General features: G+C 42.6%; 1 protein-coding gene across 1 annotated transcript; it reads right to left on the bottom strand.

The window, feature by feature from the left end:
* Positions 1-14,996: 14,996 nt before the first annotated feature.
* Positions 14,997-16,065, bottom strand: PCNA (Proliferating cell nuclear antigen). The gene is made up of 3 exons (XM_065222570.1): positions 15,964-16,065; positions 15,396-15,901; positions 14,997-15,337 (listed from the first exon to the last, which is right to left on the bottom strand). The coding sequence occupies exons 2-3, from the start codon at positions 15,889-15,891 to the stop codon at positions 15,051-15,053; spliced, it is 783 nt and encodes a 260-aa protein (XP_065078642.1). The 5' UTR covers positions 15,892-15,901; positions 15,964-16,065; the 3' UTR covers positions 14,997-15,050.
* Positions 16,066-18,598: the final 2,533 nt, after the last annotated feature.

Raw genomic sequence — 18,598 nt, 5'->3', positions numbered from 1 at the left:
AATTGTTGTTGTTGTTGTTGTGGTTGTTGTTATTTTTGCTGTTGTTGTTGTTGTTGTGGTTGTTGTTGTTGTTGTTGTTGTTGTTGTTGTTATTGTTGTTGTTTTTGTTGTTGTTGTTGTTGTTGTTGTTGTTGTTGTTGTGGTTGTTGTTGTGGTTGTTGTTGTGGTTGTTGTTATTGTTGTTTTTGTTGTTGTTGTTGAGCAAGTTTTGTTTCCTTCGCCTTCTAGCCTTTCCAGCTATTTTTTGCTGTATCAAACGGCGTGATTTTCGGTCATCGTACTCGGTCCAGTCTGCCTTCCATACCTTCCTGGTACCAAGTAGACGCCACCCTGAGTCATCGTTGTTGTTATTTAATTCCACCTCCAAGCTGGGGCACGAGTCAGATGGCGATTGCAAAGGTGCAGCGCTCCGTGTTGAGGCTATATTTGCTGACAGTGACTTCAGCTCGTCAAGTATATCGAGTTCCAGCACAGAGTTAGAGCTCATGGTACAACTTGCCGCAATGTCGAGCGACAGCTGGTTCAGTTGATTTATTTCATTACTGATATTTCGGAGCTCGGTTGATATATCTGACGTCACAGTTCTCAATGACGTAGACACACTGTCTTTTGTTGCCATCATAGCTGTATCGAAAAGCGATGTAGTGTGATTTTTGAGGGCAACGACACTGCCAGCTACACACTTAGATTTTTTTGCCGAGATGGGCACCACCGAGCAGCTCGGCATTTTATTTTGCTGGAAATTCAGCAAAAAATATGTTTGTTAGTTGAGATCTCGGCAAGTTTCTCGTTTGTTAGCTGAATCTCGGCAAGTTTTTCACTGAGATCCAGTAAAATAAAATGCCGAGCTGCTCGGTGGTGCCCATCTCGGCGAAAAAATCTAAGTGTGTAAGGTGCCGCTAATTGATTGAATTCTAACTTTGCTTGCAGATGCTCTTGACACGAGTCGCAGCATGGTAGAAGATAAGAATTAAAATCCCCTACTTTTTTATTGTCCTTCCTGCGTAGTGAATTCCTCTGCACGGTCACTCCTACGCAGGCTGCATGAAATGTGCGTATGCAGCCAGTGCATTTCCACATCAGCGAATCAACGGAAGAGTTAAATGAACAAATTTCACAATTCATATTGAAATGAACGGAACCAACAGCTATCGCGCGAAATTACTACAGCGAGAACGAAACGTACGCAAAAAAAAGCACAGAACGCACGTGGCTAGGAACGATTAAAAAACGCGTCCAAACCGATTGACGATCGATCGACTAAAAAGATGTGATGGAGGCTAAGATTATGATTTGGAACTACCACTCACTGTAGCAAGACAACTGCCGATAGAATGTGGACTATCCTCGCTGTTCGACTTGATCAAGTTTAATAACCTCTAATTGTACTCAACCTGCCATTGCAATGTATGAAGGGCCAAAAACTGGTTGGGTGAATTCGTGGGCAGCATCGCCCACGTGCATCCACGGGATAGATGAGAATCTCCTTCCAACAACAGGATCATACGACCGGTCAAAAACAGGCCATCCAACTGGAGGATTCCCCAATGAGCGGGGAGAAGAGTCCGCCCTCTATTCACGAAACGTTAAAGACAGGGAGTTGGCAGTTCCACTCTCGTCTTCCATTTAATGTTTCATATAATAATGATATGAAAGTTAAAAGATAAATAAAGAAAGATCTCACCCGATATGTTGCAAAGGAATCCATGACATCACGATGATTTCGAAGAGCTCCCAACTGCTTCTTCGACCGATGTTAAAAACAGATCTCTCGCCGTTCCTTGGTCACATAGCAGCAAAAAAATACTCGGGTAATTACAGGGGATGGAACTCACGGTCCGCTACACTAATAAAATTCCACACATTTTTATTGACGAATTTCCATGTGAAATTCCACATGATTTTCATGTGGCCACACATAAACAGAATCAACCCAGAAGCATACACAGTGTAGTGTAAGTGAGCTATTTTCCGTAAATGCTCACACTCAAAATAATTTTCAATTCAATGCTACGTAAAAACATATGTAGATTTTTTCCATCTTACTTTTCACGTAAGAACTATATGATTCTCATGTAGGGACTCTCATTTCATGAAGCTTAAACGTCACAGGATTATCACGTAGAAGTTACGTGATACTGTCGATAGATTTCATAGTGGTTTCTTATACCATTGGCTGCTTTTTCTTAATTTTAATGCTTATTACAATAAAATTAAAAAAAACTTCATTCGCCTTAGAACGTTCAATTTATTATAAACAAAAGAAAAAAAAACATTGCTATAAAACCGAATCAGGAACTCGATGTTTGGTCAGCGTGCCTCCAGGAGACGATTGCACTTCCCGGCTTCGTGGTAGCTTTGCCTCCGTTTGAGCTGCCTATGACTGTATAATACTTCCCGTTCCGGTGAGGAGTCGTGAGCTGTAAACTCGACTGCTGCAGTTGAGTAAAGTGGAGGTGTTTGTTGAAGTGCAGGAGCCGTGCATTTTTGCTTCCGTGGCTATCGATTATCATGCTGATGGTTACTGACGAGGATCCATAGTGGACCTGCAAGACAAAAGTCAACTGCTTTTGCTGCTTGCCACCTTCAAATAAAGTAATCAAAAATCGAATATTTTACAGCATAATTTTAATCTCATACTTACGTTTTTACCAGTCAAAAAATACAACAGTAACAAATCTGCATCTTTACACTCTTGCCGCCATGTTGAACACCCAACTGAGTGCTCTACTTTTTTCAAACGTGGAATTCATTTAAGACTTGGGTGTAATTGGAATTTCTTTTAACATTCAGGTGGCATTGCGTACCCTGCGCTTTGATCAGTTAGCGTATACCCGAGCAAAGTCAGTTAAAAAATGAAAGCAAACCGATATTAATGAAAACTAATTTTTATTTCAATTGTCGCGACAGAAGACTGATTTCATATTGTGCTTTCATTATGCAGTCAAGACATTTTAAATCAAAGTCTTTCAGCGTTACGCCAGGCGGTATTCAGTTAAACATTATGAATGCAAAATCAGCAATTAAATTGATTTCATTGAAAGCAGGATTAGTTTTCCGTTTGATTCAACAGTGTAAAATGTTGATCTCATTTTTGCTGTGTTAACCGTTAAGTCAACCAAAATTAAATCAAATGGAGTATTCAAAATAAGTTACATCATAACAGCAAATTCTGATTTCAATATGATCTCTAACTTTGCTCGGGAAACCCATGTAAGTAAGTGTTCCAAGCTCGACAAAACCGGTGGAACCCCACAATATCAATGCCGATCCCCATATCATCCTCACCCCCACCCGACGTCGAAAGAAAAACAGATAATCCCCCAACACCAAACGTAGAAAGAGGCCGGTATGAGGACCAGCATCAGAAACGACAAAACGACGCTAATATCACAAAGTTTCACCGATTTTACTGAGCTGGAACCGAACACCCACTCCGATGGCCCCCCCTGTAACTAACGGCTAGCTATACTATAGCACACCTCTTTTCACGCCTCTCAGGGTTGGTACACCGTACCTAGGGAAACTCACCTTTTTTACCCTTCTTACAAAGAAGGGTATAGATATCACTTGAAAAACCGACTATCGATCCGAGGCCCGGAGGGCCGAGTGTAATATACCATTCGACTCAGCTCGACGAGATCGGAACATGTCTGTGTGTGTGTGTGTGTGTGTGTGTGTGCGTTTTTTTTTTTTTTTTTTTTTTTTTTTTTTTTTTTTTTTTTTTTTTTTTTTTTTTTTTTTTTTTGGCAAGGAGGAAACCTTCAAAAAGGCCATCGTGCCACCGCTTGACGACTGGGCGCACAGTCGCGGTGACACGGTGTGTGGGATTCTTACCGCACTAAAACCTCCTTAGACGCCTTGCCCTTTTCCCCCGGAACCACTTGTCGTATTACTTCGGAGGGGGCCGTGCATTACGCACCTCACTTTACCTCAGCTAATTGGCGCTTCCAGTTCGCTGATCGTCTCTCCAATTTGTGAGCCATTTATCTCCCAGCGTCACGTTCTACTCGGTTATCCCTGGTGGTGGATACAGCCTACTCTGACGGAGAGTTCTCCCGGCTTCGGCTTTCAGTTCGCACTTGTGTGAGCACATTACTACTTTCTAGTTGGTCTTCCCGCCATTTTCGCTGCAGCGCTGACATGATCTGCGTTACTGCTCTGCTGACGGCGTTAAAGGTGCCCTCCTCTCGACACATTTCTTCGACGACATTCTCCGTGCTAAGGGCGAGCATATCCTCTCGCACATCATCAAATCTAGGACATTCGAAGACCACGTGCTCTGGTGATTCTTCCACATTCCCACACTCCGGACAGAAGGGTGACGTTGTGTCCGAACCGATGCAGGTACTTCCTGAAGCAGCCATGACCAGACAGGAACTGCGTCAAGTGGAAGTTGGCTTCTCCATGCTTCCTGTTCACCCAGGTCGAAAGAGTCGGTATTAGCCTGTGTGTCCATCTACCGTTCTCTGCTGCATCCCACTCCTGCTGCCACTTAGCCATCGACTCCGTTCTCACCATTTTTCGTACTCCTCTGGTTTCTCTCGTCATATAGCACTCGTAGTCCTCCGCCAAGGTGATGCCGATTGGGATCATACCGGCGATAACGCATACTGCCTCCATCGAAATGGTTCTGTACGCACTCACGACTCGCATGGCCATGAGCCGGAACGTACTGCTCAATTTCCTTTGGTTCTGCTTCGTTTTCAGCGCTTCAATCCAGGCTGGACCTCCGTACCTTAGTATTGATGAGGAAACACTAGCCAGAAGACGTCTCTTGCTGCTGCTTGGACCAGAATTGTTCGGCATGATTCTGGCTATTGCGTTGATGACCTTCGTCGCCTTCTCGCAAGCATATTCGATGTGGCTATTAAAGTTTAGCCGGTCGTCGATCATCACTCCCAGATACTTAAGCATGCGCTTCGAAGCAATGGTGTGCTCTCCAACGGTAATTTCTGCCCGCTGCACTGCTTTGCAGTTACTGACCAACATCACTTCTGTTTTGTGGTGGGCTATCTGCAGCTTCGCTCCTTGCATCCAGTTACCAATCGTATCTATCGCCTCAGCCGCCAACATTTCCACTTCTTCCAGCGTCTCACCGGTTACCGTCAAGACGACATCGTCCGCAAAGCCAACGATCTCAACTCCTTTGGGTAGCTTGAGCGTCAGCACGCCATTGTACATTCCGTTCCACAGCGTGGGACCTAGAATGGAGCCTTGGGGAACCCCCGCCGTGATTCTAAGCGATTTCTGCCCCGTGTCTGTCACGTAGACAAGGACCCGGTTCTGGAAATAACTACTTAGAATCCTGCAGAGGTAGCCTGGAACCCTCATTCTATGGAGCGCCTTGGCGATGGCCTCCCAGCTGGCGCTATTGAATGCATTCTTGACATCGATCGTAATCACGGCGCAGTATCGATTTCCTCTCCGCTTCTGTTTGGAAGCTTTCTCGGCTCTGTCAATCACTGTCCGAATTGCATCCACCGTCGATCTCCCTTTCCGGAATCCAAACTGTCTCTCCGACAATCCGTGTTCACTCTCCGTGCATTTCGTCAGCCTGTTGAGGATGATCCTCTCTAAGAGCTTTCCTACAGTATCCAGCAAGCATATTGGCCTATACGATGCAGGATCCCCCGGCGGTTTTCCGGGCTTCGGCAACAGCACAAGCTTTTGTACCTTCCACCTATCAGGGAACTGACCATCGTCCAGACATTTCTGCAGCACCATCCTGAACATGTCCGGGAACGTCTGGATCGCCGCCTTCAACGCCACGTTGGGAATTCCATCCGGGCCGGGAGCTTTATTCGCTTTCAACCCTTTCGCTGCTGCTATGAGTTCCTCGTTGGAGACTTGTTCAACGTTGTCTTCATCTACCTCGCCATATGGTGTAGGTGGCCAGTTCGTTGGGTCATGCTGTGGGAAAAGTCCCTCCACGATGACTTTCAGCTTGTTGTGACACATTTCAACCGGCATCGTTGGGCCTCTGATCTTCGCCATCGCAACTCGGTATGCGTTGCCCCAGGGGATGGCATCGGCATCGCGGCACAACTCCTTGAAACTATTTGACTTGCTCAGCTTTATCTTTCGTTTCAGTGCAGCCCTGGCCTCTCGGAACACCACCCTGCGCTCCTCTCTGTCTGCTTCTGTTCTTGCTCTCTGAGCACGCCTTCTGGCTAGAAGACAAGTAGCACGGAGGGTGCTAATTTCCTCGTTCCACCAGTAGGCTGGACGCCGCCTGTTCGTTGGCTCCAGTTTTCTCGGCATAGTTGTGTCACATGCCCTTGCTAATAATTCGGTCAACTCATTCGCGCTTAGGCCCGGGACGCTGTTGTCTACCCTTAGAGCTTCGATGAAGAGATCCTTATTGAATGCCTTCGTCTTCCACTTCCGCTCGCTTACTTTCGTCCTCCGCATTTCCACCGGTGTTCGTTCGCCGATACTGTACCGGATCGCCTGATGGTCACTATGGGTGTACTCCTCGCACACCGTCCAGTTCATATTTGCCATTAGCGACGTACTGCAGAAAGTAACGTCGATAATGGATTCCCTACCATCTTTGCGGAAGGTGCTGATGGTTCCTTCGTTGGCCAGACTGACGTTCAACTTTGCCAGAGCTTCCAGCAGGCTATACCCTCTTGCGTTGGTACATCTGCTCCCCCAATCCACTGCCCAAGCATTGAAGTCTCCTGCGATGACGACTGGTCTCCGTCCAATGAGCTCTTCGGTGAGCCCATCTAGCATCTGGTGGAACTGCTCAATTGTCCATCTCGGGGGTGCGTAGCAACTACATACAAAGATTCCATTGATTTTGGCGATCACGAAACCTTCATATGAGCTTGCCACCACTTGTTGTATGGGATACCTGCCCATGACTTGTATGGCCGCCATTCCTGCTCTATCCGCCACCCAGTTACCATTATCGAGAGGGACTCGGTATGGCCAACAATCAATACGAAACTAACGATTTTAAATTGGCTCACCACTTTAGTAGCCTATTGGTCCCAAGCAAACGATTAACGTACCCTATTCTAGTTGAAATTCTATTACTACACTATGTTTGTTTTGATTCGCTATGAAAGTTTGACAGATAACATCAGGGGTGTGTGGATTCATGCAGAACATGCAGGGGTGAGTGAAATAGCTTGGGACTGATTGGGACCGTTGTTCTGGTACTGAGTGAGCCAAAAATAATAATGATTTTCTTCGGGACCCAGTGGTCTTAGAGTTACCTCTATGGTATGGCTCTGCAATGATTGCAACGTCGCACTTTGTTTCCGTTGTTGACTGCCACAACAGTTGCTGTGCTGTGTTACAATGATTGAGATTTATTTGGGTTACCTTCATTATTGCTGGCCCACCATCGCCTTCTTGAACTCAGGGCACCTGAAACTTCCCGTCACATGGCCATTTCCGTCCTCCTTTTTGCAGAGCATGCACCTCGGTTGCTTTGTACAGTCTTTTGCAACGTGCCCCTTCTCTCCGCATTTCCTGCACAGATCAGATCTGTCAGGGCCTTTGCAGTGTCTCGCCTGGTGACCGAAGCCCATGCATTTGTAGCATCTCTCCATTTTCTTAGATACCCGAGGAATAGCTTTCAACGGGCACACTGACCACCCAACCTTGATTCGGCCAGTCTTCAGCAGCTCGTTAGCTGCGTCCGAAGAAAGTCGTATCGACGCCGTCTGCGTGCCACCATACGCCTTTCTCAACCGAATTGCCATCGGTACGTCTCCCAGGTTGCATTGCACCTTTAGCGCACTTTTCAACTCGTCTTCTGTTGTGATCTCGTCCAGATCCCTGCACTCGACCACTGACTCCTGGGATAAGGCTCTTACGTTCGCCGTCTCGCCAAGAGATTTTTCGACGAGCTCCTTAAAAGCTGAGCTCTTAACCGTAGGGTCCCTTTTCAGCTCGAATAGCATCTCGCCTTTCTGGGTTCGCCTGGTTTTCACCACATTCTCGCCTAAGTGTTTCAACTCCGGATCATCTCTCACTTTCCGGAGGAGTGCTGCGTAGGACGTTTTGTCCTTCGCCTCAACAACCAGAGCGTCACCCTTGCTTCTCTCCCTACGAGGCCTAGGATTCTCCTTATTCTTCCTGTCTTCCTTCTTCTTCTCTTCCTTCTTCCTCGCTTGTTCTTCCATCCTCCTCGCTTCCTCTTCCTTCTTCCTCACTTCATCTTCCTTCTGTTTTTTCTTCCTCTCCTTCTGGTTCTCGACTTTACGCCACGCACCATTTTCTCCCATCTCCTTGATGCCTTCCTCGTCGTCCCTGCGTTTTTTGGGCTCCTCCTCATCTCCTGGCGTGTCCCTATCTCTCTTTTCAGGACGTGGATTTGTGGGTCCCTTCGGAGTCTCATGTGCTTGAGCCAGTCTTATGCTCTCCTTGGCCTCCAGCAGAGCCTTTTCGGCATTTTCGGCCCTTTTTCTCCACTCTTGACATTCCCGATCTGCCACTGTTATGCCGGATTTGATACCGGTCACAAGTTGCTTGATCTCTTTGTGTACGTTGTTTTTATCCTTCACGAACACATAGAGATCATCGATCTTCCTCCTGACCTCCGTCATTTTGGTTCTCCCGAGCTGCAGTTCTTGGGATTTGCTACTACTGGATATTGGTGTGAATATCTGGCTTAGCCCAACGCCTGGCTGCTCTTCTTGAAACTTACTGCTGCTGCTGGAACTCGCAGTGACCCCCAGGTTCGACACTGGTGATCTCTGCAATATCCCACTCCTTGCAAACACGTTTGCTCCTCCGTTTTCACTGTCTGGCGTATTGCCGTCGTTCTTCATATTTTTTTTGGTTTTTTCTTTTTCTTCATTTTTATTTTTTTCTCCAATTTTACACATGTGTGTGTGTGTGTGTGTGTGTGTGTGTGTGTTTGTGTGTGTGTGTGTGTGTGTGTTTGTGTATGTGTGTGTATGTGTGTGTGTGTGTGTGAGTGTGTGTGTGTGTATATGTGTGTATGTGTGTATGTGTGTGTGTATGTAACGAAATGAATGCGCTCACGTTTCTCAGCAACCGCTCAACCGATTTGGACAAACTCGGCGCCAAATGATAGGTCTTGGGGTCCCATTCAACGCTATTTTGGAATCGGTGAACCGGTTCCGGAGATATGGCCGGAATAAGATCCGGTGAATATGGGCCTTCACGCTGGATTTAACGGAAAACGTATTAAAATCATCATGCAACACATCAAATTACTACAGAATTCAAAAATAAGATCAATGCAAGTCGTGTTAAGTGTTCCAGACCACATTGGACACACTTGGACATGTTCCGGGTACCCCGGGGAAGTTGCTTGAATATGAATTGAATTAAAACCCATTAAATCACATTAAAATACGATGATAAGGTGATTGGTAGCCTCACCAAATAGACTACACCCGGATATATTCCGGGTACCCCCAGGCAGTGGCGTAGCGTCACTGGATGACACGGGGGTGGGGGGCTTGGTCACTGATAATGACAATAAAATAAATAAACTTGAATAAGTAAGAAGGGTCTGATCACACCATAGGTGGATAAATTCGGGTTTTACCTTTTGTTTTCAACCTGTAATCAACCTGTAATGAACGCGACTCAAAATTTAAAAGTTCTAGGTTGACTTTAAGTGGATTTTATTCTAACCAAGAAAGAAGATTAAAGTTTGACTCACTCTTCTGCCGTCGCTGCTGCTATCGATGAACCGTGACCAAATCCTTTGACCTTTGCTGCGGCGGATTCCAGCTCCAATGCCGGACGGGGATTTCAGCACCTTTTGTCGAAGCGGGTGTTCTAGCACTGCTTGCCAGAAATGATGGGTATCATAGACAGACCCGTGGAAGGAACCAGACACTTCGTATGTCTGATTCTACGCTGTAATTGGTGAAGCGTGAAAGAGGTCCGTATGGTGACGGACGAACCTGTTCGGATCTCTGGGAAGCACTTATCACTGAACACTTATTCCTAGCGAGCACGAAGCTCCTTTGAAATTAGCCACTAGCCCGTCCTGCTAACGTGCGAGTCGAAACTCCTATACGATTAGCACTATTATACTACTGCGAGACTATCTCCTTAACTTTTAGCAATACTTTTTAGAAAAACTTTTGGTGAAAATAACCGAACTTCACTTGTTGCTTTCCTAGGAAAAAAGTGGCTCGATCCTTGAGCTTATATAGCTCAGTGGGTGTAGATTCAAAATCGGATGATCATCACCCCATCGCTGTATCGTACCTACGATCACGTTATGAACGAATAGCGCTCTCGGGTATTGCGTGCTCTTCGTTATTCGAGCAGTGGGAGAGCCGGGCTTCGTTCGTAGCTAAAGATGACCATTCGAGCAGAAGAGTGCCTATACTACCTATTTTCGAAAATACCCTGTCTAATAGACTGATGCAAATTTTGAAATTTTCGCTCCACAGTGCTTAAACGGTTCCAAATCGGGTCCTGATTAGTCTCCCAAAATTTGAACTCATTTGATAAGAAACTGACTTGGCACAAACCATTTGAAGTTTATATGGAAATTACTATAGGAAAACCAAATGTTTTGTTCAGACTAATCAGGACCCGATTTGGAACCTTTTGAGCACTGTGGAGCGAAAATGTCAAAATTTGCATCAGTCTACTGTCTATCCAGGTTTCTATCTCCTATCAGCAGTGCTGTAAATTAACCACTTCATTCGAGCAGATAAAATGACGTTTACTACCACTCGAACTTTGAAATGAAACATTATTTTGAGATTTTTTCTTCCAGAACCTCGAGAAAAGTATAGCCAACATTTGTGCGTTTCACAAAAAAATAGAAATTAGTTGGTCCAGTTTTGTGAAATCGCTGGTAGAAAGTCACGCCAAAACTGCTTGACAAAGTGGTCAATTCTCAAAATCAACTAACCACTTCATTCGAGCAGTTAAAATGACGTTTACTACCACTCGAACTTTGAAATAAAACATTATTTTGAGATTGTGATAAAGTTTTAACCTTATGTATTATGGTTCTTTGAAAGTGAACCTTACAAAAAATGGGTTGTTAGGAACCACTACCATTCAAAATAGTTGTTTTCTCCATACATTTTCGGAGAGAGGACTATATTAGAACCAACAATCAATACGAAACTAACGATTTTAAATTGGCTCACTACTTGACTAGCCTATTGGTCCCAAGCAAACGATTAACATACCCCATTCTAGTCGAAATTCTAGTACTACGCAATGTTTGTTTTGATTCGCTATGAAAGTTTGACAGATAAAATGAGGGGTTATTGGTTTTTCCTATGTTTCGAGCGAGGGGGGCGACTCTATCTACGATGCAGGAAAAATTGGGTTCTTTAAGCGTATTGAGGAAAATGCATAATCGTAATCTGCATTAAAAATGGAACCCAAACCCAAAATTTAATCAATTTTGCTACACTGGAACTATTTTAAATAAGCACGATTACATTTGCAAACATCACCTTATTAGCGCCCCTCGGTGTCACTTTGTATGGGAGCGAGCTGTCAGTTTGTTAGTTTAGCGTCAAACAGTGAAGTTATTATTTTGCTTCAAACCTTGATTTAAAAATCGAGATGAAAGTGTGTGGGTTCGAAAAAAAATATCGCTGTGCTCAGAAAACGAAGCTCTTACAGATGATGTATAAAAAACGATACATTTTTCAAAATTGAAGAACCCAATTGTGTTTTGCTGTGGTTAGCTGCGCGCACGCTGAGTAGATATCAAGAAGATTGATGACGATTTTGAAGATTTCCTGCAAAAAGATGATGCGCGATGCAAATAGATGCGAGAAATCAAAGAAATTTTTTCGAAGTTTGATTCGCTAGTGTGAGATTAGTTGAGCATCTAGAATTGAGATTTAGATGTGTCGCCCCCCTCGGTTTCGAGGGGTGAATCGATTAGCTTGGGACCGAAGAGAGTACCAGAGCTGATCCAAAAAGTTGAGCACGTTATTTCGGGACCTTCTAGTCTTAGAGTTACCTCTATGTTAGAACCTTTTACTTATGGTTTGAGAACTTTAATGGTAATGGTTATGATAGCCAGTAAGGTCCATTAATTGTTTTGTATTATCGGTCATCTTTACGTGGAATATATCGTGAATTGGTTATCAATATATTACAGGCAACCAATTCGCGATATATTCCACATAAAGTTGATGGATGTTACAAAACCATACATAAATCTTACCGACTGCCAAAACCATAACGATTAAAGTTCTCAAAATCGTAAAAATATAATTCCCTTTCCCCTCCCCTTAGCTAGTTTTTGCACCATCTTGCTGGTGGGCGGGCTTAATTTCATGCTTTATAGTGGAGTGTTGGAGATGGTAGGTTTATGGCCGGCGTTGCTGGCTCATGCCGCGATAGAATGGCGTCATGGGCAGGCAATGGGGATTACTAGGCTTCCCCTCTCTGATGAACCACTGCATGAGAAAACCAAAGATCTAGTTGGGTTTTGCAAGGGAATTATACTATTGAAATATTTCAGAAAGTGCCCAATAGTGCTCCTTCTATTTACGTGACAAGGGAACTCAGGGAACAATGCTAGGCACCATTTTTGTACATGGTATTGTAACTAATCTTATACGTGCTTCATTTTGATTTGGGATAAATGTTTGAACTATGGCTCGGGATTTCCACTGTGGCGTGCTTCTATGTGACATACCCATACGTATTTTTGTGGTGCGACATAGTGGAAACGTGTAAGTGTAGTTGGAGCATATACTCTATGCAATTTAAAAATCAGCTAGGAAACTAACTTCAAAGTGAAGCATTTTAGCGAAGACAACAAATCAAGAAGACTGGAAACTATTCCATTTTATCATACAAACGCTGTCTTATTGATTTGTTGTCTTCGATTTTATTCACTTGAAGGTGTCACCTGGGACGAACTAATTTATAATAAATATAGGTCAAAGACAAAAACAACTTGAAACATATTAAATTTTAGATTACATGCACAAGTGCAGGTACTTAATAAAGCATGGGTTATAATTGATTAGGTAGATTAGAGATTTCAATTATTTGTTAGAAAAGGCTAATGAGATATCATAATCATCAAACGAACTTAATATAAAGAAATAAGAAAATATAGGCAGCCTAATAACATTAAGTAGATTAACAAAAGAGTTAGGAGGCGGGGGACCGCTTAGGGAGGCAACTAGCCTTAAAGCAACCGGCAACTAGTCTTTTCATATATTGTCTGTTTATTTTGATGGTTGCTTTAAAATATCAACTATCAGTGGGAGATGGATATTAGGTTTCTTTACATTTAGCAGCACAAATCTAGTACTATGTGTCATTTCCTCAATTGCTGCAAATAGTGCTGGAAGGGCCGGCAGGGCTGAATACGGAACTAACATAACTCTTAATACCCCGTTCACATTACAGCGTATATCACGTGATATACGGTGTCTTGCAATGAGCACTCATACATCTAGTTTTCACTGGAAATCCTATGTATGAGTGCTCATTGCAAGACAGCCTATATTACGTGATATAAACTGTAATGTGAACGGGGTATAACACTAAAATGATCCCGGAACTAACACTCATCCATTGCACTTTTAGTTATATATTCACCCATATTCTTGTTTTCGTTAAAACCGTATTTTCCATACAAAAAACTTTTTTTTTTTGTATGGAAAATACGGTTTGAACGAAAACAAGAATATGGCGGTGATTAGTTTTATTTTCCTACTAATTTATCTATGCTTCTTTCTATTGTACAACTAATACTAATACACTGAAGTCTTTTTTTACTCGGTTTTTTTTTACGCGGTTTTTTGTTTTGCACGGTTCTTTTTACACGGTTTTTCGCGATTTACACGGTACGTTTTTTAACGATTTCTCGACAACGATACAATCTATCGACTTTATTTCAATCACATTATCCGTTTCAAGCTATAGGTAATCGAATGGCATACTTAGAAAAAAATCACATTTTTGGTGTAAATACAGAAATTTTTAAAATATGTCTATATGGACCATAGCATGCTATAATTACAAATGGCATCAAAATCCGATTTTCTAAAAACATTTAAGCATGTGAAAAATCAAAACCTCGTAGGTTTTTTTTTACGCGGTTTTTTTTTACACGGTACGTATCCCCCGTGTAAAAAAATACCTGAGTGTATACCTTTATGTATGTTTTACTCCCTTTTAACCCATTAACTTTATGAATGGCGAATCATATGACATGAGACACGTACAAGCTGGAACGTGATATCAATGGCTAAGGAGGAGGAATAGAATTACTTCAAACAGGATATCAAACAAATTCAGGACCAATCCATTAGAGACCAGAAATCAACAAGGCATCTGTGAGTTATATACTCGGAGAGGCATTTGATAAAATAATCTTTTTTTTTTCTCTTTTTAGGAGATTTTCAGCCGCAGGCTGGTTCATCTCCGGAAAAATAAATAATCAGTCAGTCCAGAATAATTCTGGGCTTACTGATTATTTATCAAAGTAGTATCTCAGGCCTATTCTGCGCGGCGTGTGAGGTGAGGTGACTCGCTCTCACTTGTGAAGTGACAATAATTGTCACTTCACAAGTGAGAGCGAGTCACCTCACCTCACACGCCGCGCAGAATAGGCCTGAGATACAATTATTGTTCACCATCACTTCACTGTTACTTCACCTCACACGCCGCGCAGAATAGCCCTGTATGAGTAACCTAAGTTTTTACGATTTTGAGCGAAAAACCAAACAATTTTGAGTTTAATCTGATCATCCGTGTATTACTTGGGGTTTCCCAATGGATGGACAGATCTGACTAAGTGGCAATGTATGTACATTTTAGGGCAATCCTGTCAATCTCAATCTGTATAAGAATGTGGTAGGTACAGACCAACCCCCCCCCCCCCCCCTGACAATTACGGAACCCTTCTATTTGATAGCTTCCATTATTGTGGGGCATATAAAATAGTTGAAGATTCATTTTTCATTGAGTTTGTGGTTTTTCACAATCATGAAAACCTATCATTTGTTAGAGAAATTTTTTAATTTTTCCTTATTCGTAATAACTTAACCCTACCACATCTAGAACGCAATTAGAAATATGACATATCTTAAACATTAGTTTTCATCATCCTCGATCTTCGGTGCCAGATAGTACCGGATGTGTCCTAGATCTTGAATCTTGTATTCCACAACAAGTGGAACATCAGCCGACATGGAAAGCTGCACCTGGCTGGACAACGGAGTCGCCTTAGTGAAAGAGTTCAGGTAACGGCAAGCGAAAGTCAGTGTTACTGGCTCTTGCATCTCGATAACAACCGCTTCATCTTCTTTGTCGACAGAGGAGGTCTGAGCCAACTTAATGTTAGCCGATCCAGCATCGCCAGATGCAGAGAATTTTACTCCTACGTTGAAAAGGCAACGATTATTATTGATTCTTCGAGTAAAATAGAGTAAACTTACCCTCTTTCGTACAAGAGATGACAACGGATTCACCGAATTGAGACAGATCTCGGCAAATACGGGCAAATTCAATAGCAGGCATCCGTACAATGCAAGCATAATCCGTCTCCGGAATTCCCAAATGCTCCTGATCCAGATTCATCAGCTTCATTTCATAATCAGAGACTTTCTCCTGGTTTTGCGATTCAAACATAAAAGTGACTGTATCCGCATTGTCTTGTGCTTTCATGGTCACGGTATCATCATTGTTGGCGCACTTCATGATTTTGGACATATTGGCCAGATTCATTCCCATAGAGAGATTTCGATCACAGCGGTACTTATCGAAACCATCGGAACGAAGTGATAGTGATACTAATGAAACGTGGGAATTGTCCATAGCCTGTAATTGAATACCCGAGTCACTGCAGTCGAACGTGGCTTCATTCAGCAGGTCCTTCACGGCCTCCAGGACCTTTTTCAGCGTAGTGCTGGCAACAAGACGAGCTTCGAACATTTTGGGTTTTCTGCGTAAAAACAACGTAGGCTTTTAATTTAAATGCTTGCAGTTTTAATGTTAAATACTCACTAATAGTTGCTTAGTTTATAATAATTTGATGCGTTAGAAACACGGTTCTCCGAGCTTCGCGCAAACACGTCAATACTTGAAAGAAGTCGAGGCAGAAATGATAAATTTAGTGGAAAAATCGCGGGACAAGCCAAACTGAAATCGGCGCGAAACAAACAGATGTTTTTGTCAAAAAATGCGATCCACAGTTTGACAATTCGTCAATAGGTGTGTGCGATATTCTAAAGGCCCGGGCACAATATATACACGGCCAATTAATATTCCCCAGTTAAGTTTACACGCTTAGTTTAGTTCAGCCATAAATAGATAGTTGATTCACCCATATTTGGGTTTCTGATACAATACCTACACGCTAACTTGAAAGTACCCATTTAATGAGTATCTTTAACTCTTTTTTGGAATCCATACTATGTTGTCAAAAAATGGGTATTTTCCAAAAATGAAAAATGGTTACTTTTTATTCACTTTAAAAAATGACTTCATGCAATAAAAATGAGTAAACACATTATTGTTATTTTGCATTTTGGAAACATGTAGAAAAAAGTCACGGCTCAAGAGGATACGCGAAGGAAACTCGAACGGTAGTTTGATTGTGCTAGCAGATTCCATCTGGCCGGTATTAATTCGGGTGAAAATAGTGCGCCGGATAGAAGTCTCACCAAGCAAACCGAGGTGATTTTCACGAGGTAAGAGCTAGAAATCAAACTAGAAGTGTGATGTGTTCCGTTCTCAGTTCCGTTTCAGGTTAGCGAAGTGAAAGTAAAGGAGATTGCCTTTAGCTTCGATTAGTGGAGACTGGCGAATGAGTGCTAATTTTACTGGGTAGCCGTGGAACCAGTGGAATTTAATCGAATATCAGGATGGTTTGGCAATGGAAGACGGTGACGAAGGTTGAAATCGGAACAGCCGGAACCGAGGCCGGAACAACCTTTTCTCGTTTAAAGGGTGGCAGGTTACAATCTGTAACACATATTTTATTATATTTTAGAGCAATATAAAAGATTATTATTTTTTTTTCTTTTGACTACTTTTAATATTTGGTTAAATTATTTACGGCAGGAAGCCCATAAAATAATTTTGTTGATAAAATGGGTATTTTTTATTCATCTCCAGTAAGAACATGAAAGCTAAAAAGTACCCATTTTTTGAAGTATGTATCAAATACTCATTAATGAGTAATATTGGGTTTACTCATTTAATGAGTTAAGCCACTTTTCTTAGAAATGGGTCTTTTTTTACCCATTAATGGGTACTTTCAAGTTAGCGTGTATAATATGGGTGAATGATACTGATAAAAATCAGTAGAATTCACTCACATTATGAGTAAAGTAGCTTTTCCTAAATATGGGTAGTTGCAATTTACTCCTATTTGGATGAAAAAATAAACACTGTCAAAACCGCGTCGCTTCCAGCATTGGTTGTGTATTTCTGCTGCTGCCGTTCGTGTGTTGCTGCTGCTATCATCCCATATGCGAAACTGTAACCCAGCTCAGAATCACATTATTGGTAAGTATTTTGGAAGATACTTTCCCTTTGTTTTCACAGCCGGAGAAACTGTTTTCATCCGACGAAGATATGGACGAACAGGAGGAATAAGATGAGGATGAGGACATTGAGCTGAGGAACCTTCTCGGCCGGCAAAAGTCAGAGCGAAAAGGATTAAATTCTGAATGATGCCACTACCCTTGCCGACAGTATTCAACCGGAAGGTAATACCACAAACGAAGTGACAGACGACTTACTGGCGAAGAAATCCATTAAAATAATGTGGTTCACTGTAATAGAATTTTCTTGGAAGCTTGTGCCATCATCCACTAGATGGGTTAGTTTTTTTGTTTTGATTTGAACAAAGTTGATTTTGTGTACAATGATTCTTTGACAGTGTGCAAAGAGTGCGTATCATTTTGTCATTTTTTTATGCATTTCAGTTTTGAGTAGAGTGAAAGAGATAGAACCAAAATATTCTAGTACATTTGGTGAAAATGGTAGTTCAATCCAATAGTAGTGTTGCCATGTGGTACAATCCAGTAGTGTGCCATGTGGTACACTGAAAAATTGCAATAGAAGGTTAGTCACCAAAGTTTTCGAGCCGCTCCGTCTGTCACTTCGTTTGTGGTAATACCATAGAGGTAATTCTAAGACTAGAAGGTCCCGGAGAAACGCAAGCTTCCAAGAAAATTCTATTACAGTGAACCACATTATTTTAATGGATTTCTTCGCCAGTTAGTCGTCTGTCACTTCGTTTGTGGTTCTAACTAGTTTTCAATCCGACAAATAGGCTTACTCAGACCGGGCTTTTCCGCTGCCACTGCCGTTCCGCTTCCGCTCTCATTGCACTTGGGCCTTTAGTTTCGTATTGATTGTTGGTAATACCACAAACGAAGTGACAGACGGAGCGGCTCGAAAACTTTGGTGAATAATCTGCTATTGCAATTTTTCAGTGTACCACATGGCAACACCACTACTACTGGATTGTACCACATGGCAACACTACTACCAACAATCAATACGCCTTTTTAATGCACCACCAACGTAGAGTGCACCACGCGAGTTCGAGAAGAAACGTCAACCAAACCGTTTGTTTACATCAGAATAAGTATTTTCCCCAACGCAAATAACAGCATTTTTCATTCAA

This window comes from Ochlerotatus camptorhynchus, unplaced genomic scaffold, assembly GCF_037179485.1.
Source record: "Ochlerotatus camptorhynchus isolate MF236.1 unplaced genomic scaffold, CSIRO-AGI_Acam_v1.1 ptg000176l, whole genome shotgun sequence".
NCBI classification, from domain to species: Eukaryota; Metazoa; Arthropoda; class Insecta; order Diptera; family Culicidae; genus Ochlerotatus; species Ochlerotatus camptorhynchus.
This window is presented reverse-complemented; position numbering and strand designations above follow the sequence as displayed.